Here is a 26,305-nt window from a genome sequence, read left to right as displayed (position 1 = left end):
TGCTTATTCTGTTCATCATCATCTCCATTTTACAGATGAGGAAACAAATATGTAGAGACAGATGTTAGCTTGTCAAGTCACACATCTGGTAGATAGGGGAGGCAGGATTTGCGCCAGGCAGACTGACTGTGGCTCCAATTTTCCACTGATTTTGGAGCTGCGTTAAAACAAGCACCAGGATAAATAAATCTGGGAGTAACTGTGCAATCAAATAAAGGAACGGAAGAATTGTTGACATGTTCAGCTCAAGATATCATCTGCTGTCCCAATTTTCTTTTTCTATTCACTCTTTTTTTTCTTTTGCTACTGTTGCAAAGCAAACAAGCTATCCAAATAATCCACCTTTTAAACTAACTGTAAACTAAAAAGATCATTTATTTATACTTTTTAAAATATTTTAGATTTAGTAAAGACAGATTTGTAAAAATTCAGTATTTTCTGATTAAACAGCGTGTGTTTATCTCTTGGTACACAAGATGGGGCCCTGTATTAAAGGTACGGTCTTCTGTCGCCATCTTCAGGAAGAGATATAAATATCTCCTCTATCTTGTGCTGTCAATTTTTAGTACATTCATGATTCAACCAAAGTTTGTTACATACAAACAGATAAAAGCAGAATTACTAGCGGCCAGTATTTAAAGAGGATCTAAAAACTAGAGAAAGAAGAGTACTGTATTATAAAAAATGGGTTTTGACTTTTTTTTTTTTTTTTTTTTTTTTTTTTTTTTTTTTTTGAGGCAGAGTCTCATTCTGTTGCCAGGCACCAGGCTGGAATGCAGTGGCGTGATCTCGGTTCACTGTAACTTCCGCCTCCCAGGTTCAAGCAATTCTCCTGCCTCAGCCTCCCAAATAGCTGGGACTACAGGCGCACACCATCACTCCCAGCTAATTTTTGTATTTTTTAGTAGAGATGGGGTTTCACCATGTTGGCCAGGATGGTCTCGATCTCTTGACCTCATGATCCACCTGCCTCGGCCTCCCAAAGTGCTGGGACTACAGGGTTTTGACATTTTTAAGGAAAATTTGGGTCTTCATCAAACTCCAACATTAGTGAAATATTTCTTAATAAAACATACCTGGAAGCATAGTCTTGCTTTTCAAAGGTTTATGTACAATGAGCAGAGGACAAAGTGCATCTTATTTCCTCCTAAGCTTATTTGTGCTGGTGTGGAAATTGCCCTTGCCTGTTGTTCTATAGAACATACTTAGATCTTGGCCCCAGGGAGCCTACCTTGCTCACTGATCTGTCTCCAGCAACCAGCAAGGTTCTGGACCCATTGCAGGTACCAATAAACATTCATCAAGTCAGTGCTTTCCTTCTTGTGTTCTACAATGAATCATCCTTTACTGTATAACTTTTTAGATAACCTAGATTTAACCAAAAATGTTGGTCAGGCTCACCCAGCTTATCTTATCAGTAAGTGAAATGATTTTTCTCTAAGGCAAGCCAGCCTTCAGGATTTAAAAAAAAAAAAAAAATACCCCCTGCTTTTTTAGAACCTAAAATTCTGTTATGAAAACGTCACCTTTTTGAGTGTTACCTTTTTAGAATCTCCTGTTAAAATTTCATGCTTCATAGGAAAATAAACGTCTTAAGTGCTGTTAATTCTAAGTTTGGCTGGGTTCAGGGCAGCCTTAATTCCTGGGTTAAGGGCTACCTTATCGGCGTACTACAGTAATTGTGGAATGTGAATTGTAAGGGTATGGGAAGAACATATTAGAATTTCTATATATGTCATCTTTAAAATGTCTTTGTTTTATACGACATTTAGTGTATATAACTTATTAATGTGGTAATACATGTATATAATTTATTCTTATATATTTACACATACATCAGAGTGCTCACTAAACAATTTTTATTAATAAGTTTGAAGATCACTATTTAAAAAACATGCCTTTGGAGTCAGATCTACACTTGAAGTACAGCTCTTTCACCTACAGACTGTGAGAAATTGGATACATTCTTTAACCTCTTTAAGCTTTTATTTCCTTTATTCATAAAATGGGAATAAGAATATTACTTTCGCAGGGTTGTGGTGAAAATTGATTGAGTGGTCTGTGAAGTGTTCAGCCCTGGGCCTAGAAAATATTAAAATTCAGTAAATCCAGCTGGCTTCATGGTTGTGATCTGTGTAGTCAGCGCCCAGAGTTCTGAGGTGGTTTGCATTTGGTTTAATGCTGTATGATGGCTGTCTTGAAATTCTTAAGTTTTGAACAAGGGTCCTGCATTGTCATTTTGTACTGGGCCACGTGAATTATGGAGCCAGTTCTAGTAAAGGGTAGCTTTTACTGCTGGCCTAGCTAAATTGCTATTCAAATTTTTTTAGTTCCATTATCTAAGGGTTTGTACTCTTTGGTCCACATCACTATTTAAACTTCTTTAGGCTACAGACTTACTTCTTTGGGGATGAGCACAGTATTTTTTCTAATGTAATCTTTTGTTGAGATATAATTCACCTGCCATAAACCTCACCATTTAAAAGTGTACAGTTCAACTGTTTTAAGTATATTCAAAGGTTAGCCAAGTCTTTTTATTTTATTTTATTTTTATGGTTTTTTTTTGAGACAGAGTCTCCCTCTTGTTGCCCAGGCTGGAGCACAATGGTGCGATCTCAGCTCACTGCAACCTCTGCCTCCCAGGTTGAAGGGATTCTCCTGCCTTAGTCTTTGGAGTAGCTGGGATTACAGGTACACACCACCATGTCCAGCTAATTTTTGTATTTTTAGTAGAGACCAGGTTTCACCATGTTTGCCAGGCTCTTCTTGAACTCCTGCCCTCATGTGGTCCACCTGCCTCGGCCTCCCGAAGTGCTGGGATTACAGGTGTGAGCCCCTGCACCTGGCTCCAGTCTTTTTAAAGAGCCCTAGATTAGGAGTGAATTGCACTAATTCCACCTTGTTTTCCCCACTCTTCAAAGCAGGATCTAATAAATGATGTGTGACTGAATTATACTATTTCACGAAAATACATATTGCTCATAACAAACTAATGCTATTAATGAATTAGCCATAACATTTTAGAGGTGGAAGAGATCCTAAAGATCATTTGGTCTTACTCCTACATTTTATGGTTTAGTAAATTGAAACCTAAAAAGATTGCTGCTTTGTTCAAAGCCACAAAGAAAGTGGTTAGAGCTGTGGTTAAACCTGGGTCTTGTTTTAATTTCATGTGTCCCTAGCTCTATAATTCTGTGCCACTCTGTTTAGACTGTTCACCTTTACAGTCAGCAGAACCAGAAACTTCACTGATACAGAAAATGAGGTATTTGCAGGTACCAGCAGCAGGGTTCAAAAGAGTATGTTTTTAAATCTCCTTCCTTTTAGTAAAGTGGGTGTTTTCAGAAACTCAGAACTTTGGGTGTTAAGCTACTTGAACAATTGTTTCTCTCGTTTTCCTCACTCTAGAACCTAACTACTTGATATTGTGGTCTTTATATTACCATTCATTGTTGACATAATACTGTGCCTTCTGTGTGCAATTTTGAAAATGTATTCAGCTATGCTGCATAATGATAGCAATTTAATGAACTTGTAACATATTCAGCTCATTAAAGCCTTTGCATTTAAGCAATGTTGATGCTTTCAAGGTTGTGAAGAAATTTTAGTTTAATGCAGACTTAGTTCTAATACATTCTAGAAATTTATCAGAAAACTTTGGGCCAGAGAATAGACACCAGTTTCACGGCCAGGTAAACTAAAAACACAGTAACAGTAACTCAGGTCATCAATCACACAGACTCGTGCATAGTTAAGTTAAATCCTCCTTTTACATTCTTTGGGAGTTTTAATATTTTAAATATTGATGTTGTGTAACTCTAATTCATCATAAGTATTTGGAGTGCTATTGATGGCAGTGGTGGGCCTTCCAGAGTGGCCGCTTCCATCACTCTGGCTGCAATGAGGAGGCGCAGGCCGTGGTGGCAGGAGCAGCTGCAGGAGCAGCAATGGCGGTGTCGGTTCCCCTGTGCCCCGCATTCCTGAGGCAGCCAACGGCACCACCCCACCCTCGCAGGGCGGGGCAGGACCTACTTCCAGGTTTGGAAACTTCACTCGGGCCTCAACCTTGCTCCCTCCATGTCTTGGGAGCCCCCGAGCCCCTGGCTGAAGGCACAGCCAGGATTCGTGGGGCTGCCCGAGAGCATCGGGTTTGTTTGTGCAGGGTTGGCTGGGGCTGCCGTGCCACCTGCACCTTGCCTGCTGCTGCTGCAGGCAAAATGCAGAGGAGAGTCTCCCTGGAGCTCACCCCTGGAAGCCCCTCGGAGCCTGCCGTCCTGGGAGCCCCCGTGGTGGGGCCAGGCCGAGTCACCCACTGGCAGGGGAGCAGTGCGGTAGGGCACGGAGGGGCAGGCAGAGAGGGGCCCGGAGGAGGAGCTGGGCCCGTTAAATCCTCCTTTTACATTCTTTGGGAGTCTTAATATTTTAAATATTGATGTTGTGTAACTATAATATATAATAAATATTTGGAGTAGGGCACGGAGGGGCGGGCAAAGAGTGCCACAGAGGGGCCCTGTTCAACTCTGGATCCAAATATGCGGGGCAGTGCTCCATGGAGTCCGCGGGAGCTGGAGCAGACAGGAGCAGCGACCTCCCATTGGCAGCTGGAGCCGCTCAAGTCCTGGCTGTGGACCTGCCCTCCCAGGCGCAGCTGCAGCCACCCAGCCCCGGCTGCGAATCCAGGCGTCTCTGCACTTTTGGGGGCCAGGAAGGCCCCCCGTTATTCCTGCAGGCTTGGAGATGTCTGCTCCTGCTGCCTGGCCTCTCCCAGCTTCTGGTGCCCACTCTGATCTCAGAGCAAGGTTGGGGTCAAGCCCAGGTGTTGTTGCAGCCAAGATGGGTGTGCACACACTCAGGGCAGCGTTAACACACCAGTCCCCTGCCGCCCCAGCCTCCTCTGGACTTTGGACACTGATAAGCCCATTAGGGAAGCTGGGGCAGGGGCGGAGGGCAGCTTGCGCTGAGCCGCTGGTGCGTCTTGGCCCAAACAGCCTGGGCACCATGAAGGCGGCAGGAGGCAGACAGGCTCCTGGGTGGAAGTGGGCAGGCCCCTGGTGAAGCCCCACCTTCCATCCGGGGAAGGTCTGAAGCCTGGCGGCCGGGCTGCTGCTCCAGTGAACAGAGTGGGCACTTGTGGTGCTTTTTCCCAGCCACCCATGGCTGCTAATGGACCGATTGCCTTACACTTCCTCCCCTCTGAGACCCATAAAAAGTCCTGGGTTCAGCCAGACCTGAAGAGATGGTGGGACCACCTACCTACAGAGAGTGGTTACCCTCTCTGCTGAGAGCTGAACACTCTTTGGGAAACCCTGGCTACGGAGAGGAGCCACCCACTGCAGGTCCCCTCTGAGCTGTTCTATTGCTCAATAGATGTCCTGTTTGTCTTGTTCATCTTCCGCTTGTCCCTGTACCTCATTCTTCCTGGACACAGGACAAGAAATACGGACCAGTCAAATGGTGGGGCGAAAAGAAGAGTCCTTACAGACCAGGCGTGGCTGCTCACGTGGCGGCTCCCAGCACTTTGGGAGGCCGTGGCGGGTGGATCACCTGAGGTCAGGAGTACAACACCAACCTGACCAACATGGTGAAACTCCATCTCTACTAAAAATACAAAAATTGGCGGGCGCTTGTAATTCCAGCTACTCCAGAGGCTGAGGCAGAAGAATTGCTTCCGGGAGGCAGCGGTTGCAGTGAGCCAAGATCACACCACTGCACTCCAGCCTGGGTGACAGAGCAAGTCTCCTAAAAACGAAAAAAAAAAAAAAAAAAAACCTTACACTGAAAAAATTACAATATTCTTGAGGGGTCTCACACACAGGTTTGTGGGCATCAGTCCATACGTGTATGCTCCAGGCACACGTTCCCCTGCCCCACAAATCACTTTCCTTTCATGTCACCCTCTGGCCTAGAAGAACACATGCCAGCAGAGAAGTTGGGAAGATAGCCCTGTAAGTGGGCTCAGAGCCATTTGTGTAGGGAATTCAAGGGTCTCAGATATCTGGAACATGGTCTTAAAAGTTGGGGTGGATATGGGCTCTGAGTGGGCGTGCCTCTTTGGCCTGGCAGAATCTTTGCTCCAAAAGGAAAAGGAAAGTCTAGATGGGCCCCAGGCAGCTTTATGTACATTTTATGCATGCAATCCTTACAACAATCCTATGAAATAGATACTGTTATGCCTACAGTATTTAACAGAGGAGGAAACTGAAACTCAGAGAGATTTAGGTAACTTGTCCAAGGCCACTAAGTGGCAAAGTAAGGATGACAGTTTGGGTGGTCTGGATCCAGAGTCGTGTCTTCTAAAGTGAAAGGATTGCCCTGTCGCACTATTCCAGGATCCTTTCAGTGTAGTGTTATTAATCCCTTCCCACACCAGTACTCAAGTGTTATCTCTCTGAATACACACACACTCAATGAAATTGTTATGGACTCTCTTTATTCTCGGCAATCACCTGAGCCTCCTTTAGTAGAATTAAAGTATCTCTAAAATACCTTCCCACTCTAGAATCCTGATTCTTAGGTGCAGATTATTATAGTTTCCTCTTTAGTATAAACTTGAACCATATTCTAGAATGTACACCTGAAGGTAACACAAAATTATTAATAATAATTATTAGTAATAATAATTTTTTGAGACAGAATCTCACTCCATCTTGCTCTGTCATCAAGGCTGGAGTACAGTGGTGCGGTCTCAGCTTACTGCATCCTCCGCCTCCCGGGATCAGGCAATTCTCATGCCTCAGCCTCCTGAGTAGCTGGGACTACGGGTGCATGCCACCATACCTGGCCGATTTTTTTTTATTTTTAATAGAGACAGAGTTTTGCCATGTTATTTTTAATAGAGACAGAGTTTTGCCTGAGCTGGTCTTGAACTCCTTGCCTGAAGCCATCCGCCTTGGCCTCCCAAAGTGCTGGGATTACAGGTGTGAGCCACTGCATCCTTCCTAGTAATAACAATTATTAAATTATTATTTTAGGAACCTACCTAGCAGTGGGATTGTTGCACATCTTTAAAAGTTTAAAAAACTAATACCATTTATAGGAAGCTCTCATTGCTCTTACTAGCAAACACTAGAAAAACTTAATGCCTCAGAAAAGATTTAAAACTGGGGTAAATGTAGTGCAAGTTAGTGTAATAGGAAATTTAATATATCTAGAAGAGATGATTATGAATTGTCCAAAAATGTAATAATGCAAATAGGATATTTCTTGGTATGGATTTTGGAGAAGGCAAATAAATTAGCGTATAGGGCCCACTTGGGAAGAATATTTAATGTTGCCAGATCCAGTGGTCCAGATCTAACAACTAGATGTTACCCCTATTATAAGAGACCCAAAACATTTGAAACATGTTGAAAGAATAGCATGCATTATAAGCTCTATGACTAATTTTTCACATTCTTCCTTTGAGACTAGTGTTTCAATAGGGGCTGCATTAAAAAGGTACACTATGACTGAAATATTATCAGGAGGAGAAAAAAAAGACTTGTTACCAGCACTAATGTCTGGATTAAGAAATATAAAGTGATGTGGAGTTTCAAATGTCTGTACATTACAAGCTGATCTTCAGGCAAACTAGACTTTATGTAGACTTCTAGCTAGTTACATTTGAAAGACAGACTCTCTCTGGGTATCTAGGTATGCTTTTTAGAAGAGGTCCTTTTCACACAGGGATTAAAGAAGCCTTTTCTCACTTGTCTGACCTGGTTCTTTTATGTTACCTTTATTGTGCAGAGAATAAAGAGGAACCCCATCTTCACTAAAAAACATGAAAACTTTTCATTGATTTGATATTCTCTTAGACTGTACTGCCTTCCACAGCTCAATAGACAGAAACTCTTTATCCTTTGTAGAAAAAGTTTTTAAAAAGATGGGAGGATAGGAAACTTTAGAAATTTTTTTTTCTCCACAAATGACTGCTAATTGCCCATTCTCTTTAGCCCTAGCATTTTATATCTTCTTTTTTTTTTTTTTTTTTTTTTGAGATGGAGTTTCGCCCTTGTTACCCAGGCTGGAGTGCAATGGCGCGATCTCGGCTCACCGCAACCTCCGCCTCCTGGGTTCAGGCAATTCTCCTGCCTCAGCCTCCTGAGTAGCTGGGATTACAGGCACGTGCCACCATGCCCAGCTAATTTTTTGCACTTTTAGTAGAGACGGGTTTCACCATGTTGACCAGGATGGTCTCGATCTCTTGACCTTGGGATCCACCCGCCTCGGCCTCCCAAAGTGCTGGGATTACAGGCTTGAGCCACCGCGCCCGGCTGCATTTTATATCTTCTAATGTGACTTGTGTAGTTTATCTAAGATGTTTATTATTCCTGAAAACATGCTAAGCATAGAATAAGTTCTGGATGATAGATAAAATGCTGAATTTTAATTTAAAAATCAATCATCTCCTTTATGAATAAGAAATCATTTCTGCTCTAAAAATAACTGGCACTTAAGGAATTGAATAGACAAGTGACTGGTACGTATAATATGCAGGAAATCTATATGTAACAACCAAGTAAAACAAGTTCAACATTGTTTTCATTTTTATTTTTAGTAGCTTTATTGAAATATAATTTAGATGCCATACATTTCACCTGCTTAAAGTGGTGCTCTTTAGTATACTCAGAATTGTGCAATCATCATTACAAACTAATTTTAGAACATTTTAATCACTCCTGCCCTCCAAAATCCCATACCCATTAGCGGTCATTCCCATTTCCCCACCTCCCCACCTTTGGCTATAGGCAACCACGAATCTACTTTGTCTATTTATAGTTGTCTATTCTGGATACTCCATCTGAAAATGGAATCACACAGTATGTGTCTTTTGCGACTGGCTTCTTTCACCCAGAATAATTTTTTTTTAACACGGAGTCTTGCTCTTGCCTATGTTGGAATGCATTGGCGCAATCTTGGCTTACTGCAACCTCCACCTCCTTGGTTCAAGTGATTCTCCTGCCTCAGCCTCCCAAGTAGCTGGGATTACAGGCACCCACCACCATGGCTGGCTAATTTTTGTATATTTAGTAGAGATGGGGTTTCGCAATGTTGGCCACACCCGCAATAATATTTTTAAGGTCTATGTTGTATTAGTTCACTTCTTTTCATTGGGAAATAATTTTCCATTATGTAGATATACACATTTTATGTATCCATTCACAAATTGATGGATATTTAGATTTGGATTATTTCCACTTTTTGACCATTTTAACTAATGCTGCTATGAACATTCATGTACAAGTTTTGGTGTGGATATATGTTATTCTCTGTCTTGGGGATATACCTAGAAGCGGAACTGTTGGGTCATATGGTAATCTATATTTAACTTTTTGAGGAACTGCCAGATTCCTTTTCAAAGCAGCTGCATCTTATCGAGATGTAATTTATCCTCACAAGCAATGTATGAGGGTTCAAATTTCTCTACTTCCTCTCCAACACTTGTTACTGTCTTTTTGATTATAGCTATTCTAGTGGGTGTGAAGTAGTATCTTGTGGTTTTGATTTGCATTTCTGTGTTGGCTAATTATGTTGAGCATCTTCTCATGTGCTATTTTTATTTTTAAATCTTTTACTTAAAAATGTAGACTCTAACCCCATTTGTTGATAACTGGTTACATATCACTGTCAATTTTTATTAGTTTAATGGTATCTAAAGTGTGATACTAATGAGGTTAAGGCTACAAGTTCTAGTTCTAAATAATTGGTTAGTTTCATACAGAGGAAATTGTGGTTAAACAGCTACACTCATATGTCCTAACTGTGTCCGTCAATCTGACAGGCTTTTTATTTTATGTTTTTGAGACAGAGTCTCATTCTGTTGCCCAGGCTGGAGAGCAGTGGCCCGATCTCAGCTCACCGCAGCCTCCACCTTCCAGGTTCAAGCGATTCCTGTCTCAGCCTCCCGAGTAGCTGGGATTACAGGTACATGCCTCTAAACATGGTTAACTTTTGTATTTTTAGTACAGACAGGATTTCACCATGTTGGCCAGGCTAGTCTTGAACTTCTGACCTCAAATGATGCACCTGCCTCAGCCTCCCAAAGTGCTGGGATTACAGGTGTTAGCCACCGTGCCAGGCTGATCTGAAAGGTTCTTGATCTTGCCGGTTATTAGGGTGTGGATTCATCAACCAAAGGATGTGTCCTAATGACTCCAAATATCATTTCAATAAAAATACGATTTATGACAATAGCTATTTTTAAAAACAATGATTTATTGTTTTAATAATAATAGTACATGGTCATTTCAAACATTTTTGAACCATCAAAATGATACAAGAAAGATAGCAGCAAATCTTTCTAAATTACATTGTTCCAAACATAACCAGTTTAGCTTTTGTGAACTATATTACAATTTATTAATATATAGATACAATTAGTTGCATGGATTGATAGATGGTTGGATGAATGGAAATAATGTCATGAGAATATGACCATACTCTACTACTTTAAAAAATAAAAAGTCCCATCTCAACTAATTTTACATGGTTTAACAAAAACAAAGAAAAACTGAAGAATGAATGGAGAGAGTTGTTTCCCTACTAAATTGATTCAATGCTCACTTCCCATCTTTTAACCATGGCCTCACCATGTCTGATTCTTTTGTTCACTTCTTGGGTGGCTAAATATCATTGTCAAGTAGTTTTTATTTCAAAAAGATTTCATGGGGGTGGTAGCAGAAATTTCTGGTGAATACCTACATCGATTTCTCCTTTTCTTCTTAGTAAAATATTCATTCTTAGCATTTAAGATCAGTGTCTGGAGCCAGACTGCCGGAGTTCAAATACAGTCTTTGTCACTATTTTGCGCATTCTTGGGCAAGTTACTTAAACTTTCTTTACATAACAGTAATTACTTCAAAGGATTATTACTAGGATGAAGATTAAATTATTTAATACATGTAAAGCACCATTTATAGTGACTGGAACATAGTAACTGCTATTTGTTACAACAATATTATGAATTTTACTGGTACTTTTTTAGCCTGCTTATTTCCAAAGGACATTACCAGACTTCTTTGACACTTTCAAGTAGAGGTTACTATCTACTGCCATATAGTAGTAATTAACATTTATCTAATGCTTTCCAAATTAACCTTTCACATACATATTATTTTGTTTCATTCATATATTTCTGTGGGGTGAGTACTGCTAGACTTTATTAAATGAAGAGAGCAAAGATCAGAGGATTTAGTGATTTGCCTAAGGTTACAATTATAAATGGCAGATTCAGACTCCTCCAATTCATATAACAATCAGGTACAGCATGGGGGTCATTAGTTATACTAAAGATAATTTAGGAAACTAACATGTTCCATCCATTTTTATTTAAAAGACCCCTTTTCAATACATTTGTACATTTTCTCTGAAAGGTGTCTCTTCCTTTCCAGACTACTACCGCTATCTCTGACGTAGCCTCAAGCACTACTCTAGACCTCTCATACCTCGTGCTTTGCTTGCTGTTTTGTTATCCCTTCTTATTCAAAAAAATCAATGATTCCATTACTTTAGTGATACAGTGCAAACCCCATGCTCAGCTCCAAGTATAATCTAACCTTTCGTGTGCCCTTCTTTTTTTTTTTTTTTTTTTTTTGAGACGGAGTTTCGCTCTTGTTACCCAGGCTGGAGTGCAATGGCGCGATCTCGGCTCACCGCAACCTCCGCCTCCTGGGTTCAGGCAATTCTCCTGCCTCAGCCTCCTGAGTAGCTGGGATTACAGGCACGAGCCACTATGCCCAGCTAATTTTTTGTATTTTTAGTAGAGACGGGGTTTCATGTTGACCAGGATGGTCTCGATCTCTCGACCTCGTGATCCACCCGCCTCAGCCTCCCAAAGTGCTGAGATTACAGGCTTGAGCCACCGCGCCCGGCAACCCTTCTTATCTTATATGAAATTCCCTCTTGCACTGAACTGGATGTTCTCTAAATCCATTTTTCTGCATCTACTCTTTTGTTTATTTCCTAAACCCATGTAGAACCCTCTTTCAATTTATCTTTACTTGTCTCAATTCTATCCATATTTCCTAGTTCCTCCATGAAACTTTTCCTGATGTATTTTATCTGGAAAAACTCGTCCTCTTCTGAATTCTTACATAGAACTTACTGGCCAGGCGCAGCGGCTCATGCCTGTAATCCTAGCCTTTTGGGAAGCCAAGGCGGGCCGATCACCTGAGATCAGGAGTTGGAGACCAGCCTGGCCAACAGGGCAAAACCCCGCCTGTCTCTACTAAAAATACAAAAATTAGCCGGGCGCGGTGGAGAGCGCCTGTAATCCCAGCTACACGAGAAGCTGAAGCAGAATTGTTTGAACCCGGGGGGGCAGAGGTTGCAGTGAGCTGAGGTCACGATATATTCCAGCCTGGGCAACAGCCTGTTTTGTCTCAAAACGAAACAAAAATAAAAAAAAGTTCTGTTTTTATATAATTCATTTGACACTTTTTACGGCACGACATCATTGATCAACTATATTTTTGCCTATGTCTCAAAGCCTTCTCAGGCTGTGTTTTTGTTTTTGGTAGTGCTCTTGTTACCTAGCACAGTGCCATCTCACTTATTTGTAGATTCTGTTTCCTTAAAAAGAAAGTGGAGGCCAGTTCAAATCCTCTTCATTATTGCAGGCAGCAACAACTCATCCAAATTCTGGCGCTTCCAGTTCTCTTTCGAGGCTTTCCTACCATGTCGGAGGGCTGTTTTTTTTTTTTTTTGAGACGGAGTTTCGCTCTTGTTACCCAGGCTGGAGTGCAATGGCGCGATCTCGGCTCACCGCAACCTCTGCCTCCCGGGCTCATGCAATTCTCCTGCCTCAGCCTCCTAAGTAGCTGGAATTACAGGCACGTGCCACCATGCCCAGCTAGTTTTTTGTATCTTTAGTAGAGACGGGGTTTCACCATGTTGACCAGGACGGTCTCGATCTCTTGACCTCGTGATCCACCCGTCTCGGCCTCCCAAAGTGCTGGGATTACAGGCTTGAGCCACCGCGCCCGGCCGGAGGGCTGTTTTAAAACTTGAGGGAGATGAACAGAGTAGGCGATTACACTGAAAGCCTGGGAAGGAAAGGGCGTTCCAAACGTCCAATCCAGCCTCCTTTTGCATTCTCGTAGTCATTGGGATTTCGCAATCTCTTTCCAACGGCTAGCTATGGCCCTAATTTGGAAACAGGCTACTTCAGAACAGTGGATTCATAGTTCACCTCGGGCAGTTGTAGGAGAAATGCCACCAGCTTTTGCGTTTGAAGGCCAAGGTTAGTTGTTCATGGTGTGAGCACCTTCCTGCTTCCAAACTCTGGTTATCTGTAAATACCCAAGTCCTCTCATTTAGGACGCAGGTCATGTGAAGGCGGTGGTTCCTAGGGCAGAAGAGAGCTCACATTTGCAGCATTTTTCTTAAACTCGGCAGAACTGCACTTTAACAAATTAAAATCCATGTGAATGGAAAGGAAAACTGAAGCAGGAAACAAACTTGAGTCAGTTACAGCACGGTGAGGACATCGGTTACAGCAACCCTCAGGACCGATGCAGGAGAAATTCTAGTGGTGGGCTGTAGAGACTGTCTCCGTTCCAACTCCACCGCTCTTCTCCACAGAGACCCACGCACGCCAGCTCCCGCCTCAGTCACAAGGGAACGCCAGCGCGGGTACGCGGTCGCCCTTGGTGAGCCGCGATCTCCTCACCCGCAGGCTCTGCTGACGCCGGTACCCGTCTTGCTACGACTCCCTCTGGGCGCGCAGAATCCTGGGATTTGTGGTCTGTTCCGCGCGCTGCCCGCCCTGGCCGGGGAAGAGAGGACTACACTTCCCAGGATGCGTCGGGGGAAGAGGACACCAGAGCAGGGAGAGGGAGGGGGCGGCCCCAGTCCTCCCGGGCGTCGCTGTTTCCAAGCGCCGCGATCTCGCCTAGTAACCGGCAGTGGAGGTTCACGAGAGCGGCGCTGTGGCGCCGCCCTTGGAGCCCAGGCTGGAGGAAGAACCTGTCTCCCGCGGCGCCCCAGTGACGAAACCCATCCCCCGGTGTGGGAGGCGGGGAGGGGAGGGCAAGCAGAAGATTCGCTCGCCCGCGCGGGATCCGGGACGCGCCGGTGGCGTCCGCTGGCCGCAGAGGTTAGAGGCAGAGAGCGCGGGGATGATCCGCGGGCGAGGCTGGCTCAGGAGTGGGAGGAGTGCAGGGCGCCGCCAGGGCGGCAGTGCGCGCGGGCCGAGCAGTCCTGAGGGCGGGCATCCCTCGCACCGTGCGCCGACCCCCGGGACACGTGCGTTGTGGGGGGTGGGGGTTGCTGTCCCCGGGGTCCCGCGGGCGACCCCGCTCCACGTCGGTCTCAGGGCAGGACCCAGGATTCCGTGGCACCCGGTGTTTAGCGCAGACCTTTCTGGGGAGAGGTACACGATTTTTGCCACTTGTTATTTAATTTCTTCTGGACCAAGAGCGTTTGTAGGTAGCGCACTCCTCCCTCCGACTGCACTAGTGACTCGTTTCTCCCGAGTAAGAACATCTTTCATGATGCTTGCGGATTGGAGTTGCTGATCAATGGGAGCTGCTAAGTTCTTTGTGGCTTTCTCGGTGAAGAGAAGGTTCACGGAGGATATGAATATTGAACACACATATGTGACAACTAATTGGAGCATCTAAAAAATGACCATTGCATATTCACCCTCGGTTATTAGGGAAACAGCAAGCGTTCCTTCCAATCATATCAGCAACTGCCAGGCAGCTGCATTTACGCATATTTCATGCCATTAAGGAGATGGAACTGGAGGGAGAAAGCGGGAGTAGGGGACAATTTTTAAAAATACCAAACTTGGTTTAGTTTGGGGATCATTTTCTTGGATTGGGTGACTTATGCGAAAAATCTATTTCTTTCTTCCTCGCTCTCGCATCCTGGATATAGACTGTCAGTTTCGGATCCAAGGACGGCGATGGCAGAGCTCACCCGGGTTGCCTGTCAAATCAAGGCTGTCTGAGAATAAATCCCGCCGCCTGCCGCGAAGCCCCGGCGCACCGCAAACTTCAGTGAGCGAACTGGGTGATCGCTGCTGGGATATGCAGATCCCTGATGTAAAAGGCAGGGTGGCCCCCCCGAGAGCCTCTCCCGGGGGCCGGAGCCCGCAGGTGCAGTGAGGCGCGCGCGGGTGCCGGAGCCGCCTCGCCCGGGGAGAGGGAGCTGGGCGCCCGGCGGGGTCTGGCGGCAGCGCACCGGCGGTGGCGGTGGCTCGTCTGCGGCGGCTGCAGCGGATGATGGTGGCAGCCGGCCCGCTGGGCTGTGCCTGTGCGTCGCCGCGGAAATCAGCGCCCGCCGCCGCGCGCTGAGCCCCTGCAGGTCCGCCGCAGCCCCAGCCTCGGCGAGGACTGCCCCGGCGCGCGGGGGGGCGGGGGGCGCGCGGGGTCGGCTTATCATGGCGGATCGGACGGCGCCCCGCTGCCAGCTCCGGCTGGAGTGGGTGTACGGATACCGGGGTCACCAGTGCCGCAACAACCTGTACTACACGGCCGGCAAGGAGGTGGTCTACTTTGTGGCTGGGGTCGGGGTGGTTTACAACACCCGTGAGCACAGCCAAAAATTCTTCTTGGGACACAACGACGACATTATCAGGTAAGGGGGTGGCCAGGGGCGGTGGGGAGGGGTTGCGTGTGAAGGCTGGGAGGGAGGGAAGAGGATGACCACCCGGGCATTCCTGGGGTCAGATCTGGGAGCCCCATGGTATCGAGGATTCTCTCCGGAGCCGCATGGAATTATTGAAGGACTGCTGATTCTAGGGCCAGGGCAGAAATAGAGTGGAGGGTGCAGGTGAGGAAGGAAAGGTGTCTTTTCTCTGTATCCCTCTGTATACCCGGAATTCCGGCTTTTAAATCTCGAAGGAGTTGAATGTTCTGATGCTTTCCTGCTGTTCTTTCCTGCTACAAGTGGAAGGAGCCTGGATAACTATCAAACACTTCTTCCTTCCCTAACCAGGTGCACTGTAGGACCAGTAGCCCGAAGTGTGGGTATCATCTTTGGGGAGGCTTCTCAGTAAGCAAGAGGATTAAGAAAGATCTAAAAGAAATTTTACTACTGGTAGTTTGGAATCTTCATCTCAGATGCTTTGGACCTGGGAAATTTCTGCAGTGGGTGGGGAGTTTGTTCTCTAATATTTTACTTGGCAGTGTTTTAATGCCAAAAGCACATTTATACACTAAATGGATGCTTCCACAACATCATTGAGGTTATTAAAGGCTGGCAGCTGCTGGATCACAAAATCCTACCAGCCAGCCCACACAATGACCAACATCTGCTAGCTGATGGCCCAAGACTGATTGACAGGGGAGCTGAGTTGCATGAAATGACCATTTTAGGGGCCCTCCCTATTAAATGGAAGGGGTTATATTGTGATTCTTGGTCCTATCCTTACATCTTTGGACCAGACCCATTTTCTTCCAGCCCTTGTCAGCTCTTATGTGACCAAACAAGGTATGGGCCAGGTGTTGTTCACAGGGAATCCTTTTCAGCCTTCGGCAGTTAAGGAAGATTTTCTTCATATGGGAGTCTCAGCCCACAGGGAAAATAACTTGCTGAGGATGGACTGCAACTGACAGAGACCATATTTGTACCTTCCAAACTTGTGTGTTTCATTGATATAGAACAACTACCATTACATTCTCAGAATATTGCCACTTTTGCTCTTAGTTTGTCTTTCACAATGAAATAAATGAAGTGGTGTCTTGTTGATGTTCCTAATTGCTCAGGGCTGAGAATGATTTCAAAGATTAGCTTTTTCCTTTCCTAATGATGTACTTATATTCCAGAGCCTTTTTGTTTCCTGAGACGTAAAGTTGAAAAATTGTTACAGAAGGCAAAAACTTAATATTCAAAATGCAGATTAAAAATACTTGACTTTTTTTGAAGATGAAGATTTTAAGTACCGGGAGCTCTAATGTTCTCAAGATTTGGTGAAACTAACATGTGAAACTTTTTTCATGTCACGTATGACAAAATAGCTTTTTTTTCTTCCCTCCCTAACACGGTGATGGTTGTGATCGGGGCATCCTTACATAGTTTTGTTCTGCAGATTTTGCTTCTCTAATTGCTAGGCTGATTATGAAAGTTACAGGTGCAAATGATTAACAGTGCGACTCATGGAAAGGTTGGATGTTTAAAAATTTAAACCCATTTTGTTTTTGCTCTGTCTTAATGCAGTGCTTTCCATTACAACATCAAAATAAGATGTAGTCCCTTGGGGGAAGGGCGAGAGTGGCAATTAAACAGAAAATTCCCTGTGGTAAATAATATTAGCATGATAGTTCACTGAACTACTTTGTGAATTTGAACCCTTAGTGCTAATTTTTTCTCTGATACAAGGAAAAAAACCAAATGTACTGTTGAAACTGAAGGTGGGAAAAGGGTGGAGTTGCAGTAAACCCTTGTTATGACAAGCAGCCGGGCCAGTGGGATGTGATGAAATCTAGCTTGGGTGGTTAAGGAAACATTCAGATTTGAAGAAAAGGTGAATGAAATGATTTGTATAACTGGGTTTGCAGGGAGCCTCAACTGATGAAAAGAAAAAGAGACAGTTAATGTCTGATCTATTTATTCAGGTACTTTAGTGACATAGTAGTAAGCCTGATTTCAGAGAAAGGATTGTATTTATAATTCTCCACAATGTTTGGTTGGATCAGAGTATGTATAGGTGAGCAGAGCAGAGCTCTTTAACATCCAAATCTGTCTTTGTACATAAGAATAAAATTAAGTTCGATGAATTAAAAAACGCAAACCACAGATCATTATGGGATTAAGAGCTATAAAATTGGAATGTTTATGCTGTTCTTTTGCTTTGTCTTATGTATGTAAATATCTTTTTCTGGTGAAGGCACTGCACAAACCACAATGCACAATCTTTTGTCCTTATGAATTTCAACTCATTTCTGTGTATCCCAGTATACTACTATTCTTCCACCTGAAATACTGAAGTTTATTATTAAATGGAGAGGACAATAGCTAAATAAATATTTTTTCTGAATCATTACATGAATATCAAAACTTGTTCATTTCTAGCTCCTGTTTCCATCAAGTGAGATAATGTAAGACAGTCCACTAAGTCCGCTTGGTACTTAGCTTTTGCATTAGTTTGAAAGATAGATATGTATACATCTATACTGCTTTATTTTTTGTGCTGCTTTGCCTAGAATATTAACTAGAAAGCAGCTCAACAAGTATTGATAATGTACTGTATTTTATGAAACCATGTTATCTCCGATTTGGTATTTGGCTGACATCAAGACCCAAATCAGGGCTTGATAGCAAGGACAGTAATAGAGACTGGGATAACTGCTAACTTGGTTTCTACTTTAGGTAGTAGAAGATGACACAGAATAGGAGTAAATGAAAGAAAAGGCCATGAATACATTCATCCTCTGTTTTCTTCCCTTCGTTTTCACAGTGAGTCCTGTGGAGACATTTATCTCTTCACTCTGGATCCCTGTATGTACTGCTTCTGACTAGTTCTCCATTTCCATGTTCTTCGCCCTCATTTTTTGGCTCCCACTTGCAAGGGAGGTTTATCTACTATGCTGCTTTAGGGGAAAGGGCACTGACTTGGTTATCACGCGCACTTGGGTATAAACCCCACTCTACCATTTACTGGAGGTATCTGGGTGAATGGTTTTACTTCTCAGGGCCCTGTTTATTTGTGAAATGGGAGTGACAATACCTAAACTGCAGAGTTGTAACTATTAGAAAATAATTGTGTGCAAAAGGTTTAGTGTGGGGCCTGGCCCTTAGTTGGTGCTCAATAAATATTCTTAGCTGTGGTAGAAGTAGTATTTCACTAAACACACACACACCCCAAAAACAAAACAATGATTCATCATTGCTCACAGGCAGAAGTCCAGATTCCTAAGCTTTCTGTTCTCTCTCCTAACCTACCATCCTATCCTTATCTTCCTTTTTTAAAAAATCATAAATTGTTTGCTTCCCACTTGCCATATGATGACTCTGTTCTTCCCTGCCTCACACTGGAATGATTCATCTTCCCCACTGGCCATTCTCTTTCCGTCCAGCCCTACCCCTCCAATGGCACAGCAGTGGGTGCTTGGACTTTGCTGTCAGTCATACCTGAGTTTGAACCTAGGTCTGCCTCTAGCTGGTGACTTTAGTAAACTTCTCTGAGTCTTAACTGTCTCATCAGTGAAGCAGCTTTTCACTTATAAAATAGAGTTTTAAAGGTCTCTCCTTTGTAGTTTATTGCGGAGATTACATACAAGAATGTTTGGCCAATGGAAAGTGCTCAGCACAGGGGTCCTGTTTGCATCTGCATCCTGGGAGGCCCCATCTGCTGCAGTCTCATCTCTCCCATGAGACCTCGGACCATCTTCAGACGAAGGGGTGCCTTGCATTTCCAAAACTTTGTGTGTTTTGTGACCGATGCTGCTCACTTAATATGTATCATTTAGGGCTATCCTTTCACTCTGGTTTCATTTGCAAGCATATATAAGACCCTTGAGGCTGACAATGAATCTTATAACTAGGGCTAACATCTCCTGAGTGCCAAACTCAGAACTAAATGCGTGTATGGATTGATCTCTTCCACTCTCTCACAATCCAGTGAGATAGGCACTATTGCTAACCCCAGTCTACAGGGGAGGTAGCTGAGGTACAGAGAGGTTGAACATTTGCCTGTTGTCACTGTCAGACTGTAGAATGGGAATTGGGCCAGGTGCGGTGGCTCAAGCCTGTAATCCCAGCACTTTGAGAGGCTGAGGCGGGTGGATCATGAGGTCAAGAGATCGAGACCGTCCTGGTTAACATGGTGAAACCCCGTCCCTACTAAAAATACAAAACATTAGCTGGGCATGGTGGCGCGTGCCTGTAATCCCAGCTACTCAGGAGGCTGAGGCAGGAGAATTGCCTGAACCCAGGAGGCGGAGGTTGCAGTGAGCCGAGATCGCGCCATTGCACTCCAGCCTGGGTAACAAGAGCGAAACTCCGTCTCAAAAACAAACAAACAAACAAACAAACAAACAAACAAACAAACAAACAAAAAAGAATGGGAATTGGAACCCAGATCAGTCTGATTTTGAAGCTCCAAGCTTTGACTTCACTGCTTTATGGCCCCTTATTTTTCTGTCATTGTGGTCCCTGCAACTGTGCCTTCTTACTAATCAGAACTTAGTAAGTTGTTATGCTTTGTAACTCTGCTTATCCTTTGTTGGTCTATAAATCCTTTGATTTATTCAAGAATATTAGACAGAATTCTGTCTAGAATTCTAATGATCTACTTGAACATGGAACCATGTTGAAGTTTATTTTAGAAACATCCCCTGCTTGGCTAGGCTAATCCTAGCAATTTGGGAGGCTGAGGTGGGCAGATCACTTGAGCTTGGGGATTCAGGACCAACCTAGGTGGCATGGCAAAATCCCATCTCTACAGAAAATGTAAGAGCTGGCTGGGCACAGTGGCAGGTGCCTGTGGTCCCCACTACTCAGGGGCCTGGGGCGGGAGAATCCCTTTGGCCCCAGGAGGCAGAGGTTACAGTGAGCTGGGATTGCACCATTGTATTCCAGCCTGGGTGACAGGAGTGAGGCCCTGTCTCAAAAAAAAAAAAAAAAAAGAAGATAAACATTCCCAGCTTTCGAACAACGACCTGAAACAATGATCCATTGGGGATGTTTAATTTAAAAAAATTCTTTTAGTCAAAATTGTGACATGACTAAAATAATCTAGCACTACAAATACAATTGAATTTGTTGGATTTGAAGAGACAGACCTGACAGCTGTGGTTGGGCCTGGGGTATCAGGTAAGCAGGTTCACATGAAGGCCTAGAGATGTGACTTTGTATTCTTTAGTCCCTTGACCAGTTTGAATAAGAGAAACATGGAGGTAACCACAAAGAATCAAATCCATGTCGAATTGAGTGCTTGCTGTATACCAGACACTTCATATATATGTCATCCTATTGAATTCTCCCACCCCCAACGCTGAGAAATAGATTTTCTCACTTTACAGGTATGGCTCTGAGAGGGAAAGAGATTTAATCAGAGTTACTCAGTGGGACAATCCTACTGCTCATTGGATCCCACTTACTCTTTGCATTGGAAAGAGCATGAAGTGAAAGCTTTTGATGGAAGCTTATAATGATCTTCCTGAATGATTGCATTATTGCTCTTCTTCTTAATAAATTATAGTCCAAGGCCGAGTGCGGTGGCTCAAGCCTGTAATCCCAGCACTTTGGGAGGCCAAGGTGTGTGGATCACGAGGTCAAGAGATCGAGACCATCCTGGTCAACATGGTGAAACCCCATCTCTACTAAAAATACAAAAAATTAGCTAGGCATGGTGGCGCATGCCTGTAATCCCAGCTACTCAGGAGGCTGAGGCAGGAGAATTGCCTGAACCCAGGAGGCGGAGGTTGCAATGAGCTGAGATCGCACCATTGCACTCCAGCCTGGGTAACGAGAGTGAAACTCCGTCTCAAAACAAAAAAAAAATTATAGTCCATTTGGTGATTTTTAGTAAGATTTATTTATTCTCTAAGTTGGTTATAATTTATTCTTCATATTTGTTAATTCATCAGAAAGTAACTTTACATCTGTAAGGTGCCAGGTGCAGAGGGTACAACAGTGAACATGACAAAGTTTCTGCCCCCTTGAAGCTAACTTTCTGATGGGGGAAGCCAACAGCAAATGGACAAGAAAATATGGTGAATATAGATTGTGATAAGTGCTAAGAAGAAAAATAATCACAGAGAAACTGGGTTGAGTGGGGGTATGGAAGCCATCTGAGGCAAGATTTTCAGAGCAGCTCTCTTGTGAGATGGCATTTAAGCAGAGACCTGAAGGGTGTGAAGGGGAGGGCAGGTGAAGATACAGAGGCAGAGGAGAGGTTATGTGCAAAAATGCCAGGGTGGGAAGAAACTTAATGTGCCTAAAATTCTGGTATAGATAGTCAGGGAAAGACCAAGGTCATTATAATTCTCATACAGGTCATTAATGCCTTATGGGTTTTGGTACCATATGTCCTAGATTTCCCAGGACAGTCACAAATATTCCATTCAGTTATGGTCATGGATATACTTGTTTTTGTCACATCATGAATCTCAATTTTTAATTCAGAAATAAGAGGCCAGGCACACTCCTGTCATGCCAGCACTTTGGGAGGCTGAGGTGGGAGGATCGTCTGAGCCTGGGAGTTGAGGACCAGCCTGGGCAACATAGGGAGACCCCACTGCTACAAAAAATTTAAAAAGTAGCCACGTGTGGTGGCCTGTGCCTATGGGAGCTACTTGGGAGTCTGAGGGAGGAGGATTGCTTGAGCCTGGAAGGTTAAGATTGCAATATGCTGTGATCACACCATTGCAGTTCTGCCTGGGTGACAGGGCAAGACCTATCTCAAAAACCAAACCAAACCAAACCAAACCAAAAACATGACTATGTTTTCTTTTGGAAAATGTGATTACCACATAATGGGCCACTGCTTGAAAACATTGCACTGAACTTTACTATCTTAAAAAGAATTATATAGTACCATCATCCACATCAATCAGACATGTGGATTACACTGTGGGAGGTGAAAAACTGTTCTCTTGGTAGCAACCCTAATTAGGCAACACTGTCCTACAGCCTCTCCAATCCCCAAGGATGTGGATCTGAACACCTTTTGAAGCATGTGAAATTGTTTTCCACAACAGCCACACCATTTTTCTGTCCTACCAGCAATGTATGAGAGGTCCAATTTCTCCACATCCTTGTCAAGATTTATTATTGTCTGTCTTTTTTACTATAGCCATGCTGCTGGGTGTGAAATGATATCTCATTGTGGTTTTAATTTTCATTTCTTTCATGACTAATGATATTGATCATCTTTTCATAAACTTAGCCATTTGTATATCTTCTTTGGAGAAAAGTCTGTTCAAATCCGTTACCCATTTTTAATCTGTTTGTTTTTTTGTTGTTAAGTTGTAAGAGTTCTTTATATATTCTGGGTACAAGTCCCTTCTATATCATTTGCAGATTTTTTTTCCCATTCAGTTAGTTGTCCTATTCACTGTCTTGATGGTACCCTTGGAAGTACAAAAGTTTTTTATTTTGATGATGTCCAATTTATTAATTTAAAAATTTTTTTTATATTGTATCTAGGCAACCTTCACCTAATATAAGTTCATCAAGATTTACTCCTATGTTTTCTTCCAAGAGTTTTATAGTTTTAGCTCTTACATTTACGTAGATAATCCATTTTGAGTTTTTATATATGGTGTGAGATAGGGGTCCAACTTTATTCTCTTGCATGTGGATATCTAGTTGTCCTAACATCATTTGTTGAAAAGCCTCCATGAAATTGTCTTGGATGCCCATAGTCTTTGAATTCAGCCAGCAGCGGGCTAACTTCTTCCACATAGAAGATGCTGAATGTTTGGGGACCCAGAAATGGGAATAGCCATGAAAGAGATTAACCTGGATGAAATAGAAACCAGAGGCTTTGGTTGCTCTTCTGTATTTGTAAAGATGCCGTTTTTGTAAAGATGCTGTTTTATCTGATAAGTGACATATAGATTTTTATATATTTATAAAGTAAACTACTTATACCTTGATGAATGTAGTATTTAGTAACTGCTGGTTTAGGGACCAAGAACAGTCTGTACATTGAATTTGTTTACTCCCAAAGGTTTTTCCTTTCTAAAATGATTTTATAAGCATCAGCCTTGCTGCTGGACACAGGTCTGTTGAGCTGGCTGAGGAAGTGAGTGGTATGGAAAGCAGAGGGAGTTGTAACAGAGGGTGCCCTTTTGACCTCTGCCCCTTTATCAGTTCATTCATTTCTTCCTCTAAAGGGAGGTAGGCATCTGGATGGCCTCAACTGGAATTTGAAGGATTCTGGGATTGCCCACTGGTTTGCTGCCTGCCGCTTGCTTTCCCATTAACACAGAGGAGGGGGAACAGCAGGCCAGCTTACCTCCTAAAGAAGAAAGGGGCTCTCTCTGGAGTTGTAGTACCTTAATAGGCTGGTCAGAGAATTTTTCTAAGGCTATGGAGAATTATTTTAAGTCATGAGCGTTCATTTTTACCTTACCTGCTGTTTAATAATGCCAGGAAGACGTTTTTCTGTGTTATGAGTTGATTTTATGGATAGGAAAAAAACAAGACTCCCAAATGACAAGATGTCTTCTAAGTAAGGGATCATCAGTTGCAAGAAACTTTTTCAAAGAAGTACAATTAAGGAGGAGATTACAAGGTGACATGGAAACCTTTTGGAACTCAATTACAGGGAGTGTGCCTGGCCTCTTAGGCACTGCACACTATCAGGCAGCTATTCTTTCTCTACTTTTTTCTCTTGCAAGTGTCCCTATGCATCACAGATATTCACATCTCTGCTTCTCTCTGGACAATACATACTTTGATTTTTCTCTGGCTATTTAATTTTAACTCAAGGATTCACTTTGCACATGGCCACCCTCCCAAAAATCCACCTCAGTCCCCTGAGCACAATCCATCTTAGTCCTACAAAACCAACTGAATCAATCTTTTGAGCCTTAAGTCCAAATTCCCAGGAAAGAGAATCTAATTGTCCTAGCATGGGTCAGGATGTCCACCGGGTCCAAACAGCTGTAGCCTGGAGGGCGGGACAGTGTTTCAAAGGGCTGCCCCTTTAAAGAAGATCCCCCCCACCCCTAATAAGGGGGCAATAGACTGAGGAGAATAAATGGCAACTTTACTACAGAAGGTGGATTAGAAGAGGAGGAGGCAAATGATTTCTTAGTGCACAGAAAAGAAGATGGCAGTGATAAGAAATACTGAGTTGAGGACCAGAAAAGGTAAGTAAAGGAATACTGAAAGGGCTTACTTTAAAAATACTGGTGTTGTGATATATCGTGGAGTTTTCACTTCTTATAAGAGATTATGCCAAAGTGTCTCTGGGGAGTGCTAGGCAATGGCTGGTGGCCACAGCCTTGGAAGAAGAGTTGGGCATTCAGTGTTTCCCACTGGGGTGCCAGTGCTAATATTAAAGGTGTTTTATTCCCTGCTGGGGTGGTGTCAGGGGATGTGGGTTAGAGGGATGCAGATGGAAATGAGGCTGATATTGGCAGGCACTGAGGAGGTGGCTTGATGGTACTCACTGGAGGCTTCCTGGGGCTGGCACAGCTGCCAAGGTAGTGAAAGTGGGAATGAGGGACAGCAGCTGTTTACCAACTGGTAAATAAATAGTTCCATATTTTAACTGGTAGAGATACTGGTGCATACCTGCTGAGCATCAGCCATGGCAATGAGTGGAAAGGTTGCACGAGTGAACTCTTGGATGATTTAGTGAGTTGGCTATCTAACATGTTTTGAAAATGAGTTTTCCTAAGGCCAGATTTAAAATCTGCTTAAGGCTCCCTGTTGCCTGCAGGATGAGGGTCAAACTCCCTCAGGATGTTCTCTAAGATCTGTTATGATCTTCCTGGCTTCTGTTCCAGCTCGGTGTCTCTCCCTGTCTTAATATCCTCCATCCACATGACACACCTTGCAGTTCCCTGAACCCAGCATTCTATTTTGTGTTTCCTCATTCCTGCATGTATCATTTTGGTTGCCTGAAATGACCCTTCCTTTCTCCACTTGTACAGTCCTTCTCTTCCTTCAATATCAATGCAAGTGTCACCTCTCCCGGAAGCTTTATCCGACAGCTCAAGACTATCTTTTCTTCCTTTCTCTATGCATCTGGGCCATCATGCACATTTCTGCCTTCTGGAGTCATTGCATCGTGTTGCATTTGTTGACTTATCCCTGTTACCATCTGCTTTAAGTTTCATGTTTGTGCCCCTGTGCCTAGCACCTTGTCATGGGTATAGTAAGTGCTTTGAATATTTTTACTTGTTATTCTTTATATTTCAAATTATTTGGAAGGAGCAAGGTGTGAAATAGGGGTGAGATTTCTATAGAACTCATTTTATACATTCTTTATGAAGAGAAAAACCTGAAAATATGATTCTCAGCTGGCATTAAGAGGCAGGATTCAGAATCTTCTTTTTAAAAAGAATACTTGAATGGCAATAATGACTGATTATTGCTGTGTTCTTAGACACTAAATTTGATTTGACTTCTTCCTTCTACTTCTCTACTGGTCTAGATGGAAAATACAGACATTGAAGACATACTGTTTCCTCCTGGAATATGGCCATGGCTCTTACAATAAATGAGACATTCCTTTTGAATGTTTGTGCTTAAGTTATTTTCACTGTATTATAAGAAAAATCATGATTTGCATCCCCTTCAATGTAACAAATGTGGTCTTTTAAGCACCTTTTGAAAATATGTTGGAATGTTTGTAAGAGGGAAGTGAAGTCCAGATTTCTGCAGAGATTGTAAAGTAGCACCTGCCAGCTCTAAC

At 43.4% G+C, this 26,305-nt stretch overlaps 1 protein-coding gene across 4 annotated transcripts in view; it reads left to right on the top strand.

The window, feature by feature from the left end:
• EML6 (EMAP like 6) overlaps window positions 1-26,305 on the top strand; it is a 298,470-nt gene that overhangs the window by 26,788 nt on the left and 245,377 nt on the right. For 2 of the 4 annotated variants that reach the window (XM_074400077.1, XM_074400066.1), the window contains exon 4: window positions 9,791-9,906. In XM_074400077.1, the coding sequence (XP_074256178.1) occupies window positions 9,791-9,906 (116 nt within the window). Of the gene's footprint in view, window positions 1-9,790; window positions 9,907-11,654; window positions 14,078-14,862; window positions 15,565-26,305 lie in introns of those variants that run through there. The other 2 variants (XM_074400057.1, XM_074400059.1) reach the window with 2 other exon arrangements.

The sequence above is a fragment of the Saimiri boliviensis genome, chromosome 1 (genome assembly GCF_048565385.1).
Source record: "Saimiri boliviensis isolate mSaiBol1 chromosome 1, mSaiBol1.pri, whole genome shotgun sequence".
Taxonomy (NCBI): Eukaryota; Metazoa; Chordata; class Mammalia; order Primates; family Cebidae; genus Saimiri; species Saimiri boliviensis.
The sequence above is the reverse complement of the archived record's forward strand: the minus strand, read 5'-3'. Positions and strand labels throughout refer to the sequence as shown.